This window comes from Budorcas taxicolor, chromosome 1 (assembly GCF_023091745.1).
Source record: "Budorcas taxicolor isolate Tak-1 chromosome 1, Takin1.1, whole genome shotgun sequence".
Classification (NCBI taxonomy): Eukaryota; Metazoa; Chordata; class Mammalia; order Artiodactyla; family Bovidae; genus Budorcas; species Budorcas taxicolor.
This window is the reverse complement of record NC_068910.1, coordinates 43,901,664-43,925,310: the sequence shown is the minus strand read 5'-3', so window position 1 is coordinate 43,925,310 and position 23,647 is coordinate 43,901,664. Positions and strand designations below refer to the sequence as shown.

The 23,647-nt window shown below is 48.5% G+C and overlaps 1 protein-coding gene across 1 annotated transcript in view; it reads right to left on the bottom strand.

The window, feature by feature from the left end:
• IRAK2 (interleukin 1 receptor associated kinase 2) overlaps positions 1-23,647 on the bottom strand; it is a 54,350-nt gene that overhangs the window by 26,528 nt on the left and 4,175 nt on the right. Inside the window, exons 2-3 of the mRNA XM_052641957.1 lie at positions 19,174-19,356; positions 336-482 (exon numbers count right to left, since the gene is read on the bottom strand). Of these exons, the coding sequence (XP_052497917.1) occupies positions 336-482; positions 19,174-19,356 (330 nt within the window). The remainder of the gene's footprint in view (positions 1-335; positions 483-19,173; positions 19,357-23,647) is intronic.

Sequence of the window (23,647 nt, the reverse complement as noted above, 5' to 3'; positions counted from 1 at the left end):
CTGCTCTGTCCATGGGGATTCTCTAGGCAAGAATACTGGAGTGGGTTGCCATGCCCTCCTCCAGGGGATCTTCCTAAGTCAAGGATTGAACCCAGGTCCCCCACGTCGCAAGCAGGTTCTTTACCATCTGAGCCCCCAGGGAAGCCCGTGTATATTCCTCCCTATATCACTGTTAGCAGGATTTTACTGTTACCACCATCTGTGATTAATTTTGCCACCCACATTCGTTGTTTCCATTTTTTTGCTATTATACTCTGAGCTAAATATCCTCATAGATAAAACAGTTCCTTAAATAAATCTCCTTTAAATTAAAAAATTAAGTTTATTAAAACTACCTGAGCCTGGAAAGATGGGTGGCCTCACAGGCTGCCCCGTTTCTTGCTTATCCTCAGTGTTTCTTACAGAAGCTGCCAAAGGCTTTCCTGGCTTCACAGTGTCCGAGAAGTCTGGGATGGAAGACTTGACTTCAAGAACTGGTTTCCCTGAAATGAGGTAGGGAGAGAGAAAGCTATTACCATTCAGTGAAGTGGGTGAGCCATCGAGAGGTTGGATGGAAAAGTCAAGAGACTTGGTTCAGAGTCTGGGGTTGGCTTCAAATTCATGCGCCCCCGAAAGCTGTTTCCCTCTCTGGGCCTTGGCCTCCCCGCGTGTAATGTATAGCGCTTGGACCCGACAATCTCTGTGACCGTCCAGCTCAGGCACTCTGAGTCAGACCCACCTCACTTCCAATGCTACCAGCTGTGTGACCTTTGATAAGTCACTTTCCTTCCCTCTCTGAGCCTGTTTCCTCACCTATGAGACCGAAGTGATGATCATGATAACATCTGCTTGCTTCCCTCACAGGGCTGTCGGGAGGAGGGAATGAGAATGCAGACATGAAAGGGCTCTGTAGACCACGAGGTTCCCTGAACACCTGGGGGAACTGCTGAGTCCCTAGCTGAGCCCCTAAGTATAAAAGTACGGCCAGTCTTCCCGCTTCCCCTTCCATGAGCAGTGCAGATGTTGCATCCTTCCCTGTTCTAGAGATGGGAAGCCTGAAAATAGCAGCCACGTCAACTGCGAGCCATAACGTCTGGTCAGCCCCAGTTCTGCAAGCATGAAATCCTCCCAAGGTCCTGCAGTGCATCCTGCCAGAGATGAGGACCCTGAGACCTGAGCAGGTTAAGTGGTTTGTCCGAGATCACACGGCCTGAGAAGGCAGGACCGGCTCAAGGAGCCTGGGTGGAGGTCAGCTGCCTTTTGAGAGTAATCACTTCCTCTCTGCAGTGATTTGGGAAACCCCAAAGTTGCCCGAAGGTGTGTTTCCACCAGCTTCCACAGAGCCTGCTCCTAAGAACCGGCTTCCTCTCCCCTCCCCCACCACTGCCGTCCTCTCAGGTTGGTCCCGGCCTCCAGCTCCAGTGGCCTCCAGAGCCCTCCCCAGGCCTCATCTTACTGAGATACCTTCCTGGCCCCGCCACTTCCCTGCTTAGAGCCCTTCTGACTCCCCACTTTCAGGATAAAACACACACTTCGCACACGAACCCTCTGACACCCCACCCCCACCCCCCACTGCCTCCCAAACCAAATCCGAATTCTACAGCCCTGCATTCAAGGCCCTTCACCTCCTGGTGGTGGGAGGTGGACCCATATTTTTTTGAGAACCAAAAAAACAGAGTGCCCCGAAGTGTGGGGAAGAATGGCCACTCGCTCGTTCTCACGTGGGCAGCGGGTGGGGCTTCAACGAAACACCTCCAGCCTTTGGGTCTGCAGGAGCATTTATTCCAACAGGTAAACTGTGTCTTGGGGCTCCCTGGGGTGGCTCGGCGGTAAAGAGTCTGCCTGCCAATGCGGGAGACTCAGGTTTGATCCCTGGGTCTGGAAGATCCCCTGGTGGAGGAAATGGCAACCCACTCCAGTATTCTTGCCTAGGAGAATTCCATGGATAGAGAATCCTCCTAGGCTAGGCTACAGTTCATGGTGTTGCAAAAAATCTGACACGACTGAGCACACACACAAACTGTGTTTCTCTGTAAATAAAACCGATCGTTGCTACGGGACCAAACTTCTCACACAGGAGCTCTGGGCCTAGAACAATAATAATGCCTAAATTCACGGCACTGCACATGGAAGGCCATGCAGATTTATTTGATGTTCTCAACAATCTCTGGTGGCTGACAGATATCTCTGCCTTTTACTTTTGAGCATATTGAGGCTCAGATGGGTGAAATGGTTCGTTCCCAGCCAAAGAGCTGATGGATTCAAACCTGGGGCTGCTTTCACTTTTATTCACCCAGCAAGGACAGAACCACTCAAATGCACTGTCCTTAGCACTCCTGTTCCCTTCTGCAGGTGGCTCGGCTCTGGGGCAGCCCCATCCGAGGAAAAGCAGGACAAAGGGTACAGGGTGCAAGCAAGTGAGGAAAGGCCAGAGGGAATGCACAAAAGTATCCAGAAGGCTGAATGAGGGATAATGGGTGACTTTTTCTTTGTTTCCTTTACTGTCACTGACATACTATTCCTTTAAATAGAACTATCTTATAAGATGGGCTTCCCAGTTAGCTCAGCTGGTAAAGAATTCACCTGCAATGCAGGAGACCCCAGTTCAATTCCTGGGTCAGGAAGGTACCCTGGAGAAGGGACAGGCTACCCATTCCCATATTCATGGGATTCCCTAGTAGCTCAGATGGTAAAGAATCCATCTGCAATGCGAGTGACCTGGGTTTGATCCCGGGGTTGGGAAGACCCACAGGAGGAGGGCAAGGCAACCCACTCCAATATTCTTGCCTGGAGAGTCGCCATGGACGGAGGAGCCCAGCAGGCTACAGTCCATGGGGTCACAAAGAGTCAAACACGACTGAGGAACTAAGCACAGCATTTTATAAGATATCTTTTATCTTATAAAGAAGTAGCAGAGCCTGGTGAGCTGCTGTCTATGGGGTTGCACAGAGTCAAACATGACTGAAGCGACTTAGCAGCAGCAGAACTTAGCTGCTTGGAGTCCAGGTTTTGGCACAGACACCAGTTTCATCACCTCCCAGCTGTGCTGGCTTTGGACAACTTCCATGAGACTAAGAGGAGTCAGCACATGTTAACTGATTAGCTCAAAACATGGGAACTTCATTGGTGGTGGTGGTATCATATTTTTAAAATAGTGGGTTATCTCTTTTCTTAAAAAAAAACAAAAACAACTTACTTAGCTGCACTGGGGCTCAGTTGCGTCATGTGGGATCTTCAATTTTCGTTGTGGCGTGTGGGATTTTAGTTGCAGCACATGGGATCCAGCTCCCTGACCAGGGACTGAACCCGGGCCCTGTGCGTTGGGACCATGGAGTCCCAGCCACTGGACCACCAGGGAAATCCCACAGGTTATCTCTTAAGCAGCCCACATATTGGGCGCAAAGAATGTAGGGCTGGAGTCTTTTAGATTTCATTTAACCTAACTCTGAATCATTTACAACTTTCTGCTGTTGTTTCACTGCATTTGTTCTTTTAAGTTGTGGTAAAATACATAAAACATAACATTTATCATCTTAATAATTTTACAGTTCAGTGGCATTACCTGCATTTACACTAGACACAGCTAGAGAGAAGCCAGCATGCCTGCAGTGAAGAGCCAGCATGCCACAATTAAGACTCGACACAGCCAAATAAATAAATAAATATTATTCTAAAAAAGAAAAGTGCATGTACACTGCTGTCCAACCATCACCATCATCCATCCAAAACTTTTTCATCTTCCCAAACTGAAATTCACGCCACCCCATATGGGGGCCCCAGAGGTCACACACTTCATTTCTCCCCACCTGGGGTCCTCAGGCACCATGCTGCCCCCACGCCAGTCCCATCAGGGAGAGGCCCTTCTGGCCCAGCTGTGACCCCAGAAGCGAGGTTCTTCCCCAAGGGCAGCCCTGCCAGCAGGATTCACGCACTCCCACGTCTTTGCTCACGTCACATACTGCCTTCCTCAGGCGCTGGGTGACACAGTTTCTTGTAGAGAGTGACAACAGGGACAGTCACCAGTAGTGAACACTGATTCCTGGGAAGATATGGAGCAGAAGCGAACACCCTAGGAGGAAGGGGCCCCCAGGCCTCTCAGAGCCCCCTTTTCCCCTCTCTGGCCTAAGGAGACGGCCCCTTGGCACACCCCGCTCTCCACCAACTGCCTCGTGCGGGTCTCATATCTCTCAAAGGGCCACGTCTAAGCCGTCCTCATGACAACATCTGTGTATGAGGCACAGGGCCAGAGGTGGCTCTTCTGTGGCTCCAGTTCCCCTTGCACTGGGCCAGTCGGGCCTGCTGGTGAAGGGGATCCCAGATAGCCCACCACAGCAGGAGATGCTCCTGAATTTATCAGCTTCCAAAAGTCCCACCTGCACCCCAACTGGCACCTTCCCCCATCCGAGGCCTGGCTGAGCTTGCTTCTTCATCAGTCAAATGGGAGGGAAGCTGGCCATCCCGGCCTGACCTTACTTCAGTGACTTATCCCTTTCCTCTTTCCCCTTCTGCACAGACCTTTGCCTCTCAGTCAAGATCTATTTGGTAGGAACATCAAGGCCACCCACCCATCTGTGGCTGACCTCTCTGGCCTCCACCCTCAGGAACAGAAACGGCTTCGTTACATTCTCACCCTAAGGAGAGTGTGCAGTGACATGCGGGAGCCTACAGCTGGCACTGTGCTCTGTGCAAACGTGGGACTGGGGCACACACCCGCCTGGGGAGGGAACACTCCTGAGGCACCTAGCGGGGTCTCCAGCCTGAAACTGAACTCGTCAGAGCATTTCAGCTAAAGTCCACTTGAGTCCCACCTAGTCACACACAAGGGCATAGCGGACAGCTGATGGAACCCAGCTTCAGGCTTGCGGTAGCAATCAAATTGAGAAGCTTCAGTTTCCTGAGAAACCCCCGTCTCAGCACTCCGTGGGTTTTCAGATGGTTTTGAGATGCAGACGTGACATGATATGTTATAAACATGACATATCTTCAGTTTGACTCTGGGGTTCCTGATGTCCGATCTGAATTGGAAGGTGCAGGGCACGCTTTCGCTTGTCTCTTTTCCTACCATCAAACCCAGGAGTGGGAGAAACTGTGGCTTTTCCCCTCTTACTGCCTGGAAACTGATCCGTGATACCTGAGAGGGCACAACGCCCACTCCTTTGAGCCAGTACATACAGCAGAGTGTCGTTGAAATAAAAATAGAACATCAAAGGCAGGATGGGGCAAAGGAGGACATAACGCTCACACAAAAGGGTCATGATGATCTTTAAATCTCACAAGCTTCCTGTCTGCCAAGACCAAAAAGCAAGTCAGTGACATCATTTATGCCTATGACTGATATACGGGAACAGCCTCACACTTCAAGGAGACAGCACTCTTTTTCCGCTGCAATTACATGTTCAAAAAGAGTCCACACAAAAAGTTGACTTTGCTGTATCATGAGAACCAAAAATAGGAATTGTGATCACCAAGTAGAAGTGAGAGGAAGTGTGGGGAAGCTTCCAGAGCCAGCCTCTCTTAGGCTGGATTTTTAACCTTCTGAGCTTCATTTGCATCTTCTATGAAGTCAGAATAATTATAATTCTTCTATCCCAGGACAATCCCAGGAGTCAGTGGAACCAGATATAAAACCAGATACTAAAACCAGATACATAACTGGGCCAGTGACGGGAGAGGGCACAAACTGTGACTCAGTCATTCTCTGTCCTCTCTTGCTGCTCAAAAGACACAGAGGAAGAATCTCTGATCCCAATTTAGGTTCCTTGAAGGAAGCATCTGGGGTGGACAGTTCCAACAGTTTAAACCCTCCAGTGGACAATGTGAGTCTCAGTGGGCAGTGGCAGGGCCTTGAAGGTGCAGTGGCCGTGGTGCGGAGTATTACAGAAGCCCAAACAGAAGAGAGCTGTGCCCTGCTTCTGTCCGCTGTGTCGTTGGCAGCTGGCCTGCTCACACCCAGGAGGACAGGCAACTTGGGGTTCTCCTGTCGAGACCCCTAGAAATGGGAGGAGATGCCAAAGCTCAAGGTAACATCTTTGGTGGCTGTGGGCGCCAAGGGGTTGAGGTGTTGGTTCTCAGATCAATTAAATCAGAGTCTGGATGTTTTCAAAAGTTCCCTAGATAAGGCTCAGAACTGCTGGTTTAACCCAGAATGATGAGCATTGAGTTTCCAGCTCCAAGGGGCAGAGGAAGGGAGTCAGAAGCGTTTCTCTCTGCTCTCTCCATAGTTCCCAGGGAACAGTGGGTCTGACTCCTTTTTCTCTCTACTTTGTATTTTCAGGATGTCCCACTCTCTAATGAGCCACAGATGACATGTGCTGTGGAGCCCAATAGTGAATTCAGGACTTCCAGCCCACTCATGCACACCACAGTCAGGCTCGTGGGCAAAGGAAACTCTCCAAGTTTCATCTGACAAGTGGGATGAGGAACTACGCCCTCCGCCCCCAGAAATGATGAAATAAGTAAATGCTCAACAGTTATAAGCTACTATTGTAATTTACTATTGTTATGATCATCACCCCCGAGTTTAGGTCAGGCGTTTTTTTCTCCTGTGTTTTACCATATGTGTAACCCATTGAATTCAAATGACAGCTCTGGGGGGAAAGGCCAGTTGCTATCTCTAGGTAACACCTCAGTAAAGTCAAGCCTGACGTAGTTCTCTTACTTATATTTTGCTTATGGAGGCCCCATTTCCTTTGGTCGAAAGGCTTATGCATGCTGGGCCCTTGGCAGAGGGCCCTGGGGTCTCCTCGCCGGGGCCAGCAACTTGGGAACATTTGACACAGTGGCAAATCCTGGAGCCACATGCTTGAGCAAAGGGCACTCCAGCTGCCAGCAAGGTATTTCCCCAGTGAGCAAGTCTGGAATTTCCCCAACTCTTCACAGCCCTCGGCTGAAGGGTGTCACCTCAAGGTAAACAGTGATGTAGTATTTATATATTTGTCTTTATTTTTTGTGTTTATTCTGATTCATGTGGCTTAAATGGATTCCTTTGAGAGCAAATAAAAGTGATTCAGCCCCTAAGTGAAGAACCCAGGTGCCAGCTGACCATGGCAGGACAAACAGAACTTTCTGGACCCTCTCTTTTCCTTTTCCTTTCCCTCCCTGGGCATCCAAAGTTCATACACACACAGCCCTAGAAACTCCCAGCTCAAGCTAGACATGAAGTTAGGCAAGTCAGAGAGCATGACCTGTCTTCCCAATCACCCTGTCTAGGATCCTCCATTGGAACCATTCCCTAGCTGCTAAAATGACTGATCCATCCTCATTCACTTACTCACTGTGTTAGGGATAGGGGATGCCAACCGTTATCAAAACCCACATGATAGTTCAAAGATATCTAATTATAAACTGGGAGGAGTTCTGTGCTGAAAACAAGCTGGAGGAAGGGAGAGATGCCTGACACTTACTTACATGGGGTGTCTGTGGACAGGTGCCGTTTAAGTCGAGACTCAGAAGATGAGAGAGATGAACCACGGAAAGAATGCAAGGGAGTTGGGGGGGCGGGGGTGGGCAGGGCCCAGCATTATAAAGAAAAGGAACAGCATATGCAAAAATCCTGAGGCAGAAGATAGTTCGGTGTATCTTCTAAAATGAAAGATGACCTACTGGCTGAACTGAATGAATGGGAGGGTGGGGAGAGTAGCCAAGATGAGCTGAGAGAACTGGGCAAGGGTTAGACCCTGTGAGACCATGGGGGCCACAGTGAGGTAGAATCTTGTAATAAACCCCCTTGAACTGAGGTACCCTAGAGCTGAGACAGTGCTTACCAAACAGTCCTTGCTCCCCTCAGACCCCAGCCTCCCTAGCAATTAGGCTGGGGCCACGTGACTGGTTCTGGCCAATAGGTGTTAAGTGGAAGGTGTTAAGGTGTTAAGCCATTGTCACTTCCCGGACAAAGCAAGCCCATCTCTTTTCCTCCACAGTGACTGTGGAAACCATGCATTCCTGATGGCCTACCAAGTGCTAGAAGGCAGGAGGCAGCCCTAGACTCTGAGAAATCATCATTGCTGCATTGAACAACTAAGATTTCCAGGTTTATCTGTGATTGCAATGTACCACAGCCCATCCTGATTAATGCGCAACCTCAACATGTGTCTAATGCTCGTAACCCAGAGGAGCTGCTTTCCACAGCGTGGCATAGAGCAGGAGCTCAGTAAACCGCAGCTCCTCTCCCTCCAGCTCCCACCTGTCCTCTCTGAAACACTGGGGATTGGTTGAAAGGCGCTGCATGTGCCCCTCTGTCCACGCTCACATGGACTCCCAAGAAACCCACAGTGATCAAAGCCTCGCTCATTTCCAGTGGAATCACTAATGCGTGGAAGGAGGGTCAGGAGACCATGCTGAGTCACACAGCAAGGATGTTCAGAAAGCCTAGTGCCACTTATGTTCCAAAGCTTCCCCGTTTATGAGACAATCAGACAGGACAATGTCTGTGCCTGTGTTTCAGAGGGGAAAGTGAGACTTGATGCCATCTGGTGATGTCCCCCAGCTGGAGTTAAGGTCAAGCCGACCTGCATCCCTTCCCAGCCCATTGCTTACTCGCTGTGTGTGGCTTTGGGTGACTTAATCCCCGCATCTTAGTTTCTTCATCCATGAAATGAGAATAGCAAGATCTGTGAGGTAAGATACTTGCCCAGCACATCAGGTGCTAGATACCAGTTATAACTAGCACTCAGGTAACATGACTCTGGCTGGGATGTGGTGGGAGGGGCAGGGGGCTCTTGGTCCAGTGCAGTGCCACCACCAGGGACAAGTCTCCTGGGGTCCTAGGACCTGAGTCCTTCCCACACTTTGTTGTTCCCTAGTGGTAGGAAAGGAGTGGATGTTGCGGAAGTCGCCAGGAGAACACACACACCAGCCCTGTCTGGTCCTTGCAACTGCTCAGCCTCTTTGGGAGAGGAAGGGTTTGTTCTCTTCCATTTCACTTTAGGAATCTGGACAACAGACAGAAACTCCCCACCCAGCAAGAGCCCAGCTCCAGGAAGGAAATGACTTTGGCTGAGACACCAAACAAAAGTTAGAAACTGTGAAGGTTGCTCAACTAAGAAAAGACTGTGTGAAAATTGGGAAACTTGAAAGAACAAACTCCCAGGAAGATGACAGCAGCAGATGGAAAGAAGAAACCTGCTTCACTTCCCTTGGAGTCCCCTCAGGTTCCAGAAACTTCTTGCTCTCCTATTCAGCTGACACCTCGAACCTCAGAAGCCCCTGTTCCCCACCACGGCCAGAGCAGTGGGGATACTCCCTCCGGAACCTTCCCATCACTCCTGATGAAAGCGGACCTGACCACGGCCAGGCATCGCTCCTTTCCACCACCAGGCCTTTGCACACGCTGTTCCCTCTGCCTGCAAATGCCTGTGTGGTTGGCCCACCCGTCCTTTGAGTGGAGACTCGAGTTTCAGTTCCTCAGGGAAGCTTCCTCAGATGAAATCAAACCTTCCCCTCTCCCACCCTCCTACCTACCTACACTTCTTTGAGCACTCCTGCTGCGGCTGGGTACCCATCTCCATGCCATCATCCTGTGCATATCCAGCTCTCAACTAAACTGCACACTCCTTCAGGTCGGAGATCTAGTCTATATTTTCACTGCAGTGTCCTCGGCACCTAGCACATGGTGGGCACTTGATGACATGCCTCAGTTCACTGCTGACTCTCCTCTCCAGATTCTGTGTATCTAGCTCCCTATGGGGAAGAACAAGGGAGAGTTCTACCTCAGAGGTCAGGCACAGCTGGTTTCATGCCTGCATGCTCAGAGCTAGAGCCATCAGACCACTGCTGTTGGCAGGTTCAGCTCCTGTGCCCACATTAGTGGCATTTCATCAGCTCTGAAGCTCAGTCGTGATGACAGCCAACCTACTTCTGGCTGGAAGCCACAGCTCTGATACTTTGGCGTCTGCCTTGATTCCAGCTCCTGAGACCCCCAGATGCCAGCACACAGCCGTCTCCCTAAGCCTGGTGGTCAGGAAAAGTCCCCATCAGGAGAAGGACTCTCAGGTTTTAAGCCCCAGGGTGATGGTTGACCCTAGGTCCCAGGGTCAGACTCTTCTGATGCTGGCCTGACCACGTGAATGCTGCCCCTGATGCCCCAGGTTCTCCATCGTGAGGCTCCCCTGGGATGCCCAACAACTGCACCATGGCCACCATTTATTACAGCAGTGACTCCCACGGTGTACTGATTCCGTGGGAATATTAATAAATATCAAATGAAAAGAGGGCTCCCATAGTCACATGTAAATGGAAAATACTGGCCTAAATAGGTTCCTTTGCTATAGAACTTATCAGAGCCTTAAAACATTGGTGTGTATCTTAGGGGGGATGATAAAGCATACGGATTGCCCAAGGTTATTTTTTCATGAATCCTTTGTTTGCAGGGGGTTAACTTTCTGGAGCACATGGGCACGTGATTTGGGAAATGCTACTCTAAACCATGAGTCACCCTGCGGACATCCTATGCATACGGTACTTTCCCTACCACAAAAACACAGTTTTCAATCCAATACAAAGGCCCCATTCCTCTTCCTATGCTGACTCAGAGACTGGGGCTTCACTTAAGACCCTGCTCTTCCCTGTGGGCTCAGAAGAGCCTGGATGTGAAGACATCCATGGAAAGTCACTTTATGTCTGGTCTCTGGCGGAAGTTGGGAGGTGAAAGCGGAGAGGGGAGAGTAATAAAGGGCAAAGTAAAGTCACTTCATCTTACAAAGTGAAGAATCAAGAGGTACTGCCTAGGCCCTTCCCTGGTGGTCCAGTGGGTAAGAATTTGCCTTCCAGTGTAGGGGATGCAGGTTTGATTCCTGGTAAGGGAGCTAAGATCCCTCTTGGCCAAAAAACCAAAACATATAACAGAAAATAAGTTGTAACAAATTTAATAAAGACTTTAAAAATGGTCCACATCAAAAGATATGTTTAAAAAAAAAAGGGTACTGTCTAGAGCTGATGGAAAATTCATCAAATATGTAATGATATTCGTTAAAAGTTAGAACAACAACCTACAGACTATAGAGGAACTAGAAATCCGTCTACAGATTACAGAGGATATCAATGTATGGCCGTACATATATTGGGAGGAATGGGGAGAGGAGGTGTGTATGCTGCCAGCCAAAATCTTGGCCTTCTCTGCCCACCAAAATTAAAGAAAAAGTACGGAGACAGGGTTTGGAGGAAATAGAAAGATGGCTTTTATTCTCAGCCAGTAGACAGGGGAACATAGTAGGCTCATGCCTCCAGAATTGCGTCCCTCCTCCATGAAGAAAGAGTCTAGTTAGTGACTTCTACAAGGCAAGGGCTTGCAGTCATGAGATGGTGATGAGGAACAAAGGTGATAGGATCTTGATTTTTTCCTCTTGCATTGTTTCAAAGACAGTCATAAACTGGCATCGGTAATCCAATAATTGAGTCTGATAGTTAGGGGGCTCTGCGGCCCTCTTTTTGATGTGTAACTACAAGGGGAAGGGTGTTGTAAGGGTAAACACCAGATAGGGGATGTAGTTAGCTACAGTCAAAGAAGAAAATGTGCACTGTAGCTCCGGCAGAGTTAGAGGGCAGAAAAGCAAACTTAGTTACTGACATGCAAAATTAAGATCAGTTAGATTAAAAAAAACAAGGAATGTTCACGCCTGCTCACTGATTTTTAAGAAAAACTCATATCTTGCTTTTCCTTTTTACTGCAACATGTAGAGCCAAATTCTCTTCTAGGAAGTTAATGGATAACATTTAAATTGATATATATGAAAAGAACAGGATAAGCACATTATTTAGAGAGAGTGCAAATGTGGTGAGAATATCCATTCCCCTTGTCTTCCTACATTCTAGAAGTTTTAGCCAGACAGACAGCTGCCTGGATAAAAACTACATTTTTAATCTACATTCAGACTTCCCTTGCAGCTAATTATGGTCATGTGACTAGGTTCCAGTAAATAGAACTTAATAAAGAGATGGGAATACCAGCCCACCTGACCTGCCTCTTGAGAAATCTGTATGCAGCTCAGGAAGCAACAGTTAGAACTGGACATGGAACAAAAGACTGGTTCCAAATAGAAAAAGGAGTACGTCAAGGCTGTATATTGTCACCCTGCTTATTTAACTTACATGCAGAGTACATCATGAGAAATGCTGGGCTGGATGAAGCACAAGCTGGAATCAAGATTGCTGGGAGAAATATCAATAACCTCAGATATGCAGATGACACCACCGTAATGACAGAAAGTGAAGAAGAACTAAAGAGCCTCTTGATGAAAGTGAAAGAGGAGAGTGAAAAAGTTGGCTTAAAGCTCAACATTCAGAAACCTAAGATCATGGCATCTGGTCCCATCCCTTCACGGCAAATAGATAGGGAAACAGTGGAAACAGTGGCAGACTTTATTTTGGGGGGCTCCAAAATCACTGCTGATGATGACTGCAGCCGTGAAATTAAAAGATGCTTACTCCTTGGAAAGAAAGTTATGACCAACCTAGACAGCATATTAAAAAGCAGAGACACTACTTTGCCAACAAAGGTCCATCTAGTCAAGCCTATGGTTTTTCCAGTAGTCATTTATGGATGTGAAAGTTGGACTATAAGGAAAATTGAGTGCTGAAGAATTGATGCTTTTGAACTGTGGTGTTGGAGAAGACTCTTGAGAGGCCCTTGGACAGCAAGGAGATCCAACCAGTCCGTCCTAAAGGAGATCAGTCCTGAGTGTTCATTGGAAGGACTGATGCTGAAGCTGAAACTCCAATACACTGGCCACCTGATGCGAACAGCTGACTCATTGGAAAAGACCCTGATGCTCAGAAAGATTGAAGGTGGGAGGAGAAGGGGATGACAGAGGATGAGATGGTTGGATGGCATCACCGACTCAATGGACATGAGTTTGGGTAAACTCCCGGAGTTAGTGATGGACAGGGAGGCCTGGTGTGCTGCAGTCCATGGGGTCACAAAGAGTCAGACACAACTGAGCAACTGAATTGAACTGAATGAAGTGATAAAAGTACATCTTTCAGCTTATACCCTTAGAAGGAAAGAAAAGTCCCCACCCCTTTCTGCTGCCTGGAATATGGAAAAGAGAAGAGGAGCTGAAGAGAGTATCTCAAACCACAAGCTGGAAACCACATGTTCAGGATAGCAGGATAAGGTAGGAAAAAAGCTTGAATCCCTGACACTGTGGATCCACCCTATCAGCCTTTTTGCCAGGACACACACTACTAATGAAGAGAAATCTTGTTTTAGTTTAACCCGTTGTTAATTTGGCCTTTCTTATAGGAGCCAGGGTTTCCCTGGTACCTCATCTGGTAAATTATTCGCCGGCAATGCAGGAGACCTAAGTTCAATCTCTGGGTTGGGAAGATCCCCTGGAGGAGGGCATGGCAACTCACTCCAGTGTTCTTGCCTGGAGAATCCCCATGGACAGAGGAGCCTGGCGGGCTGCAGGCCGTGGGGTCTCAGAGTCGGAAACAACTGAGGGACTAAGCACAACACATAGGAGTCAGATCAATAGAATAATGTTAGGAGGGGCAAGGACCGGTATGGCAGGCTGGAAAGCTGATCACTCTCCTCAGACCAAAGGCAGCGGAAGGCAGTCCATGTGCTAAGGAATCCCGTAACTCTGAATGGAGAAGCTGAAAATGTTCTGAGGGTTGGTGTATGTGGCTTCTTTTTCAAGAGACCTCCAACGAAGGGAGAAGAACTCCTGTGGAGCCAGACCACGTTAAAGCGGAGATGAAAATGATGATGCGGCCTGTAGTAGAAAATACAAGTTGACAAAGAACCACATCCCCTGTCAGGGGTCCCAAAGGGAAAGTCCCAGCAGGAGGCGATAGCACGGCCCCAACTCTTGTTTTAATCCACACTTCGCAGTCCACCACTGATCTAATTCTCAGTCCACCACTATCTGCCAGACACAGAGCCCAGAAGCAAGAGTCAAAAGAAGAACACTTCTGTCCCATCCAAGTGGGGCAGGCTGAGTACATAGGCCAGTAAATAAAAGATCAAACCTTTCAGGGCTAAGAACTAAGTTATCTAGGCTGGATCATCAGCTGTGGTTATCACATACAGAACTGATTAGAAGCCAAGAGACCAGAAATTTCTAGCATTTTGAGGGAAATGTATTGCCAAAGAAACCACAAGCCTGGTGTGACAAAAGCTGGCCATTATTTGACCCCACAGCTTCTCTGAGGCCCCCAAACCACTTCTCCCAAGCAGGAAGGGAGCTATAAAAGCCATGTAGCCCCCTATAAGGCCAGCCTTTTCAGAAATTCCCACTTCCGATGAGACCACAGCAACAGGGAGCAGGGCAGCTCCACCAATAGCTACCTCAGCCCTCAAAACAGGGTCAGAAATCAGAGAACCAGGTGCTGGAACAGCAGTTCTTAACCTTTATCTATACCGGCAACTGAGGTAAGGCCCAAGAACCTGCATTTCTAACAAGTTCCCAGGGGACGCTGAGCCTTAGAAATCTAAGGAATACACTTTAAGAATCACTGGTCAACTAAGAAGAACAAGGGGCTGCCAGATGGACCAAGCAAAGGACTCACTCCCCTTGCTAAAAGACAGTCCCTTGGGGAAAAGGTGAGCACGTTGTTTGTGGGAAGAAGGATACATACAGCTATTTGGGTGGCCCAAAGCAAAGGGCCAATGGAAGACAGCTGTCCCTCCAACATGTATCCCCTCGTCTTCTAGAGTAATAGACATTTCAGTCGTGCACACAGGTTCCCAGCTACAGATCACATTTCCCAGCTTCCCTTGCAACTACGTGTGATCATGTGATCAACCCTGGCCAATGGCCTGTGAAGGGAGGTTACACTGCAGTTCCCAGGGGATCATGCCTTTCTTGTCAGCTGGAAGGCATGTGTGGAGGCACACAGTCTTTTTAAAATCTTATTTAAGTCACTGTAGTCTGTCCTTAGTAACAGCAATGAACCTGGGATGCTAATATAGGAAACTATCGAGAAACAGCTAAAGGAATAAAAAGGGTTGACCCTGGCAAGCAGATTTGCCAGAAAAAGGAATGGTACGGCTTCTGTACTACTACTGCTAAGTCACTTCAATCGTGTCTGACTCTGTGAGACCCCATAGACGGCAGCCCACCAGGCTCCGCCATCCCTGGGGTTCTCCAGGCAAGAACACTGGAGTGGATTGCCATTTCCTTCTCCAATGCATGAAAGTGAAAAGCCAAAGTGAAGTCGCTCAGTCGTGTCCGACTCTTAGCAACCCCATGGACTACAGCCTACCAGGCTCCTCCGTCCATGGGATTTTCCAGGCAAGAATACTGGAGTGGGTTGCCATTGCCTTCTCCGATGGCTTCTGTACTAGTTTATTCTAATTCTTATAACATTTAATGTCTGACAATTGAATATTAATGGTCTTGGCAATTAAGGCTGAGAAAATATCAAGGAACAGAGACCCACACACTCAGCTCTTTACACAATGAGACCAGCAGCCCCTTGAAGGACATGATTTCAAGAGACAGGACACATGTGTGGCCCCCTGTGAACCCCACACTCAGCCTTTTGGTTCAGGTACAACCTTCGGAAGGCCTCTGCTAAATACAAATATATTACCTAGAGTCTTAAGTCTCTGAGGCTGTATATGTGGGAATTTTGGTGTCTGGTTTTCAAGTTCTGTTTTAATCAAACCTAGTCTTAAAGTTCTCTGAAAAGTCGTGGGCAGAAGTCAGGTTCTCGAACTGCTACGGGCAGCTGAGCAAGCTCATAAACAATCTTCAGCAAATGTTAGGTAGCTAGAATAGAAAACAGGAGTCCAAAATGGCATGGCTAAAAGACAGGAAGGGAAAAGCCCGCAAAAATAGAACAAAGGAAGGTCCGAGGACAGGAGTGAAGACCTCAGGAAGAACAAACAGCACTCCTGGCTAAGCCCAATTTGCATAGGGCAGGCCCAGGGGGAAGAAAAAACATAAAAGGAGGAGCCAAAGCATGCTTGCTCTCTCTCTCGCTGTCTCCCCCAACGTGCCTGTGTGCGTGCACGCACGCGCGAGCCCTCTCGCTCGCTCCCGCTCTCTCTCTCCCTCCCTCCCCCTCCCCACATCCCCTGCGAGCTGGGCGCTTCTCCACTTTCTTCTCTTCACGTCTTTGGGTTGGCACGCCCTCACACTCCTGCTGTCTTCTAAATAAAATAGAGCTGTAACACTGATTTGTCTAAGAGTTATAACACGGTTTGTCCAAGACCCAAGAGCTGTGATGCGCTCCAAATCTTTGTTGTGACGAGACAGAACCGAGGAGAATACACTTGCGTGCCACAAATAAATGCAAAGCAACGTTTAACTAATGCTACAGTTAGGGCCTCCCAGGTGGCACAGTGGTAAAGAATCCACCTGCCAATGCAAGAGATGCAGGTTCAATCCCTGGGTCCAGAAGATTCCCTGGAGAAGGAAATGACAACCCACTCCAGTATTCTTGCTTTGGAAATCCCACGGACAGAGGAGCCTGGTGGGCTACAGTCCATGGGATCGCACAGAGTCCCACAGAACGTATGGACTAAACAAAAGCAATGTTACAATTAGGGAAGGGAAAACTGATCTAGTTGGCTGGAATAACAGAAATTTAATATGCCTCACTCATGCCTTTTGTATTCAACTTCAAAAAGTGACCAAGATTTACGGCACCTTTTTTTTTTCTGAATTAAAAAAAAAAACAGAAAAACAAAACCCAAAAAAACCCCAAGATACCAAAAGGGGAAGTGTATTGCCTAAGGACTGAAAGCAATAGTGAAAACACAACCGAAATCCCAAAACAAATCTCTCTTCCTCAGGCAATTTTAATCAGCAGAGCTAAGGAGGAATGGGGAACGGAGGCCGACTCTCACAGTCCTCAGAGGTTACAGGTTGGAACAGGAAAGTAGGGAACTGAGTAAAGTTCTAGGAAGAAAGGCTGACAGATAACTGTTTCCTGGAAGACCAAACACTGTGAGCAGTGAAGTTCCCATGGAAAAAGCTAAGAATGAGGACTCTGGTCCAGACGCGCCTGGGTGTGACCAGACTTGTGCCCTTGGGGAAGGCTCTGAGCCATTCCTGACCTCAGTGTCCTCTTAGCGGGAGAAGGGGCTCCTTAGAGCACCCACCTCGAGGGGGTTCTGGGAGGAGCCAAGCTCAGCGCCTGGCCCCTCAGAAGTGCCTAGTCAGTGTCAGCTTCAGAGTGTCACACTGCAATGAGTGTTTCTCTGAATCTGGCATTAAGCTGTGTGTTGACCTCAAATTGTGAAGAATATGTTCAAGATTAGTCAACAGTCAGGTTCTGACGTCAATGGCAAACTGGTGTGTCCAAGGAGAGATGTGTCTCAATTCCTCAATTTCCCTAGGCCTCCAGACCTCCCTGCAGCTTCCCGGTGCCCTAAACCGGTATCCGCCCCAAAGCAGCCTGAGCCAGACGTCCCTCCATTCAGGCTGACCTGACCCAACAACAGCTTTCCTGCTCCACTCTGCAGTCCCCACTCTGCACAGCTCTCTCTTTTTTCCCTTCTCTCTTTTTAGCATCCTTGGACAGGCACAAATTTCCTCACCTCTTTTTGATCCCATTTAGAGTTTATCACGAATTCTATCAAAACATGAAAAAAATGTTTGAAAGCACATCTACTCAACTCAGAGTGTACCACATGTCAGGCTCTGGGGCTGCAGACAAGCCAGAGAGGGATCTGCAAGCAGCTACACAGGACAGGTGTTGGTCACACCAACCACTGTGTGTCTCCACCTATAGGCCACTCTGATAGGTCCTGATTTATCTCTGAGGATGGAGGGCTCTAAGCCCCACTCCTCCTCCTGAAAGCCCTCCCTGATTCCAGAAGGCAGGTGCTGAACTGAGGTCTGTTGGTTCAGTCAGGTTATTCCCAGCTCAGGAACCCTAGACAGGACAATTCCAGGGCCCACAGGTCTCCCACAGTCCGGTGGGGCTCTGAATGCCCTGCTGTCTACCTCTCACACCACCTTTATGCTAGTTCCTTCAATACCCCTGGGCCTTCGCACAGGCTGCTCCCTCTCCCCTGGGCTCTCACTCCAACTCCTCTCACGGGTGCCTTCTTTTCACTCCCCCGTCTTCACCTCCCCAGATGGGCCTTTCGTGACCACCATGTTCTAGAAGGCTCCCCTACTCAGTCCCTCCCTCCCATTATTTTTACCTGTTTTCCTATCTGCCATCTCCCCATCACTATGCTCTCCATGAGAGCAGAGGACCTGCTGCTTTCCCACCTGTATTCCAGGACCTCGGACAGCACCAGGCACTGGGCAGGGGCTCAGTAGGTACCTGTGAGAGGCCTGGCTCACTGCCCCACACTGAAAGGGTCTCTTTGGGAACATGGGGCTGGGGGGCCCAGGTGTAGATTATCAGGTCCCCTCATCCCCCTGCCTCTGCTGAGCACTGGCTGAACACCAGGCCCTTGACATATTCTATTTCTTTAGTTTCACTGACACCCTTCAGGGTAGGGAGGTTATTATTTATTACCTGTTAATATATTCCTACCATGGCCATATCTCTAGGGGGGGGCAGTTTGTAACACTGGTACTGAATTCATCAAAACTTAAAATATACAAACTTTCAACACAGCCATTCCAATGTTGGGAAAATCATCCCACAACTAGATTCACCTGTGTGCAAATGAGGTGTGTGTCCCAACACTGTATACAATAGGCAACTGCTAGAAGCAACCGGAACATCTATCAATAAATACAGTATGTCATAGGAATACAATGTCACTACTGACAGAAGATCTCAATATGAAACAGCCTGGAAGATCAACTGCCAGGTAAAAACAAGGGGACATCTGAGTGCATGGTCTTCTCTCTGCCATCTGTATTAAAAGTGTAGCAGATACATATAAACATTTGCCTAGAAAATTTCTAGGAAAATAAACAAGAAATTATAACTAGCGGTTACTTCTTGGGATGCCAAATTGGGAAACGGGATGAGGACATAAATAATTTTTATTGCCGACTTTCTTGAATTGTTATGTTATAGCTCTTTTTAAATTTCTATTTATTTTTGCAACAGAGAACCAACATTTAAAAGATGCAAAGAGACTGACAATCAAAAAAATCAATAAAATAAAATCTTTCTCCAACTCCTGCTTCCCTGGCCACACCATTCCTCTCCCTGGGGGTGACCACTGTTATTAGTTTCTTATTTGGGTGGTAAGCAATGTTTTTAAGGTCAGGAAAGCTTTTAAGGCCAGAAAGCGCAGCCCCCGCTGGCTGTGAGGGGACTTTGGGGACTCACAGTTGAGGATGATCTGGGCGGCGCGGTAGAGCTCCAGGTGGCACAGGAGGTCCAATAGCTGCTGGACGGTGGCCTGCCGCATGCCCCACCACCACAGCAGCTCTCGTGTGATGCTCACACCCTGGGCCCGCTCCATGGACTTGATCTTCCGCAGCTGGGTCAGGTCTGTGATCACGTAGGAGGCTGAAAGGTAAGCACGAAAAAATAATTCAGAGTCAGAAGGCCAGTCCCTCCACCAGAGGGTCCCCATGCTGGCCCGGCTCCGTCCATCAAAAAGCTGCCTGCCCCTCACTCTACCTGAAATTCTACCATGAGTCGGACTCCACCGGCAGCCCAAGTCATTCATCACCACCAGGACCAGCATGCTCACACTTGAATGTAAATGTCACCCTGGGCTGCCACGCAAGACTTAGGAGAAAGACCACTGGACAAGAGGGTCAGGGGCCTTGAGCTTTAGCTGCTTATTTGCTATGGGCAAGACACTTCCCCAGGGGGATGGGAGCCTCAGTTTCCTCAAGTGTAACAGAATGTGAAAGAACTTTGCCTGTCTTCCCTTCCAAACAGAAGCCCCATGTAGGCACTGTTAGAGCCTCAGAACAGAGAAGAATGCCTGGCACAGAGTGGGGGCAGGGCCAGGACCAAAGTGAGGCCGTGGAGGCAGCCAGGGGGCAAACTTGAAGGAAGTGCTCACTCTCAGGGCTGGTCCTGCACCTGAAGCAGCCGGAGAGTAGATGCCTCCTACAGTTTTGCCCTGGGCATCTCATTCTCCTCACCTCTAAGTCCCAGCCCTGGCAGGGGGAACTGAATGAATGAATCAATGAATCCACAGCCCGCCATCCTCACAGAACTGTTATAAGGAGCAAGAGAGCCATGGATCTAAAAAGCACTCTGCCGACTCTGAAGCACCGTACAATTTACAGGGGGCTACTGTCTACAGTGGGATTCCCTGGTGGCTCAGCGGTAAAGAGTTCACCTGCAATGCAGGAGACGCAGAAGACTTGGCTTAGATCCCCGGGTTGGGAAGATCCCCTGGAGGAGGGCGTGCCAACCAACTCCAGTATTCTTGCCTGGGAGATCCTATGGACAGAGCAGCCCGGCAGGCTACAGTCCACGGGGCCGCAAAGAGTCGGACAGGACTGAAGCCACGGAGCATGCACGCACTGTCTACAATGCTAAAACTAACGTATTCCTTCTCTTCATTTCTTATTATAAAGTTAATGGTTGTTTGCTAAAGAAAGCTTGGAAAACGCAGGGGTGAAAAAGCTAATAAATGACACAGCATCCCACTAGGATACTTTCCATTTCTAAGACTCTCCCCCTCAAAACAGACAGCTGTGCTTCTGGATGCAGCTGTTGCCAGACTATAAGAAAGAATGTGTATCTAGACCTTATCTACTAACATTATACCATAAGCATTTTTCAAGTTGGTTACAAGCTCTCCATATTTAGCATTTCTGAATGGTCACATAGTATTCTGCTGAGTTTCCTGAAGTGAGGCAGGCATTTATTTATTTATTTTTAAACTAGGACAAAAACGATCAGACTTCAGTTTCAGGATTTCAGAAATCATGGAGCAGATATCTATGGGAACATCAAGTCATACATTCATTCAACAAAATATTACTGAGCTCCAGGCCTGTGACAAGCTCCAGAGATACAGTGGTGAGTCAACCCGAAGTCCACGGAGCTTTTCTGTTTGAAAATATACAAACATAAGTGAACTGAGTGGGGAAAAGCAAGACAAGAGCCCAGGATCACATAACGATGGAGTTCGAATGCCAGGCTACCGTCTGAACCTGATCCTAGGAGCCACAGACACCAGGACACTAGGAAACACCTCAGAGCCGGGGAGGGACACGATCCTACTGAACAGTCCCTGTTGCTCTGGAGGAATGGGGAAGGTTGTGACAGCCTCCCACAGAGAGAAAGCCTCTGGGAGAAGTGCCTGGTTAGAGATGGAAAGTTCTTGAGTTGCAACCTTAGTCACTGGAAACCCCAGGCCAGATTCCTGGTCGGTGGGATGTGATGTCAGCAGGGTCAGGGGCTGCTTCCAGTGGCAGAGAGACAAGAGTGGAGGGAAGAGGAAGGAACCCCTTCTTCCCAGCCCTCCGTGCACACAAGCTCTGTCCACAGGTTCACCTCCCACTCTCTGGAGGCAGCATGATGTCATGGGAAGAACAGAAGCCGCCCCCAGGGCTCCACTGCGGCAGCGCTCACTTCTGTGGGCTGCACTTTCCTCACGGGCAACGTGGGAGGAAGAGGAATTAAACCCGGAGTTGCCCTGCAGTGTGGACACTGTAGCTCTGTGAAAGTGACATCTCTCACAGCGCTGACCTGTCAGCATTTAACAAGACCCTGAAATCAGGCTTAAGACAAGATACAGATCTTAGCGGGATGAGTCACTGCCGAGTGCCCTGCTGAGCCTTTGGCTCTTTGCCCAACACTCACAAGCAGTACCTGGTCATCACATGTGGAACATTCGGAAACTGGGAGAAAATCAAAGCCCCCATGATCACCCTACTTGGAAGACCCCAAGGAAAGCACTGGTTATACTCTTGTAGGCTCTTCTATCAGAAATAGAAATACATGCTTATGTCAGCAGGATGGATGTTCAGTCACAGGCTCAGGGACCAGACTTTGGATTTTTTTCTTTTTTTTAAATATTTATTTGGCTGCACCAGATCTTAGCTGTGGCTCTCAGGATCTTTAATTGTGACATGTGGGATGTAGTCTCCTGACCAGGGTTTGAACCCAGGTCTCCCACATTGGGAGTGCAGAGTCTTAATCACTGGACCACCAAGGAAGTCCCTAGACTTTGGATTCTGAGGCCTGGGTTCAGGTCTTCTCTCTGCTACTTATTTGCAGTGTGCTTAGGGAAGGCGCCCCCTCCCCTCTCCCTGTGCCCCACTTTCCTCATTTTCAAACGAGGAAAACAATGGCACCTGCTTCAGTGGTTGTTGCAAGGATTAGATTAGTTATACATATAGGATAACATACCTGTGATATAAATGCTTGCTGTAATTGTTAAGCCATCTCTACTCTATGAAAACCTGCTTTCATCCCCGAAGGTTAACAGTACATGATGACCATCCCTCCTGGTCTGGGATCCTGAGTCCTGCAGGACACAGGAGAAAACCTTGCCCATCTTCAAAGCTCTCTGGAGCAGAGAGGGAACAGTCTCCTGAAATGATCCACCCTTGGATGAAGTACTTCTTGTCTGGACTAACCAGACTCCTTCCTGGTTGAGGAAAAGGGAGAATGTCTTGTCCCCTAAGCCTCTCAGCAACTCATCCCCATTTTACAGATGAGGAAACTAAAGGCTCAGAGAGAGGCAGTCACTTGCCTGAAGTCACACAGCTGGGCAGGGACAAGGCAGGGCTGTACACGAAGACTGGTGCATGCACGAGAGAGGAGGAAGGGGAGCCACCTAACAAAGGAATCCCTGCCCCAGGACTCCTCGGAATACACCCGGAATGAGCGAAACAGTAAGAAGGCTGTTTTCCCCCAAGGGGAAACATCAATGCAGTCACAATCATAGGGAAACAAACAGGAGGCAAACAATATCTGCCAAAATTGTCAAATCCAAAGAGTTTGCGTATTTGTGACTGTATGATTTTTGAATCACTTTATGGACTTTTCCACCTCCATTCCCCAGTATCACAATCTGCCCTAAAGGATGATCGCTTCTAAAACAACTGGCTTTATCTGTAATAGTAAAAAGCTAGAATGCCACTAAAGAAAAAAAAAAAGAATAAATTGTGGAATTTGCAGTAAGGTCTTTCAACTTCAACAACAAAAAAGGAGACTCACAGAAGCTGAGACTCCTTAGGGCTGGAAGAACAATCATGATTACTTGTGCTGAACCATGAAGTGCTGCCTTGGCAAGGAGCTGTTACCTGGGGGCCTTGGCTGGCTCCCAGCCCAGTGACCTCTGACTCAGCACAGACAGCTGGCTGACCACGGGGCTCCAGGCCATCTTACGTCCTCACCATTCCCACATCCTTCAGCCCATCATTCACTCAAGTGGTACTGAGTGTCTGCACTGGCCGGGCACTGCCCCAGGCGCTAAGAATACAGAAGCAAACCAGATAGGTGATGTTCCTGCCCTGATGGCGCTCACATTCTCTGGGGACAGACAAACATAGACAAATAAGGAACAGGGTCATAGCATGTTAAGAGAAATGAAGAAAATAAAACATAGAGCTGAGATTAAAAAAAAAGAAAGGGGGACAGGGTCAGCTTCTCAAACAAGGTGGCATATGAATTGAGAACTGACAGACTATGCCCCTCAAAGATGTCAGTGTCCTAAACCCCAAAACCTGTGAATATGGCACCTTACATGACAAAAGGGAGTTTGCAGATGGCATTAAGTTAAGGGCTTTGAGATATGACTATCCTGGATTATCTGAATGAGCCTTATATGGTCCTTATATGCAGGAGGCAGGAGTGTCCAATTCAGGGAAGACTACAGAAG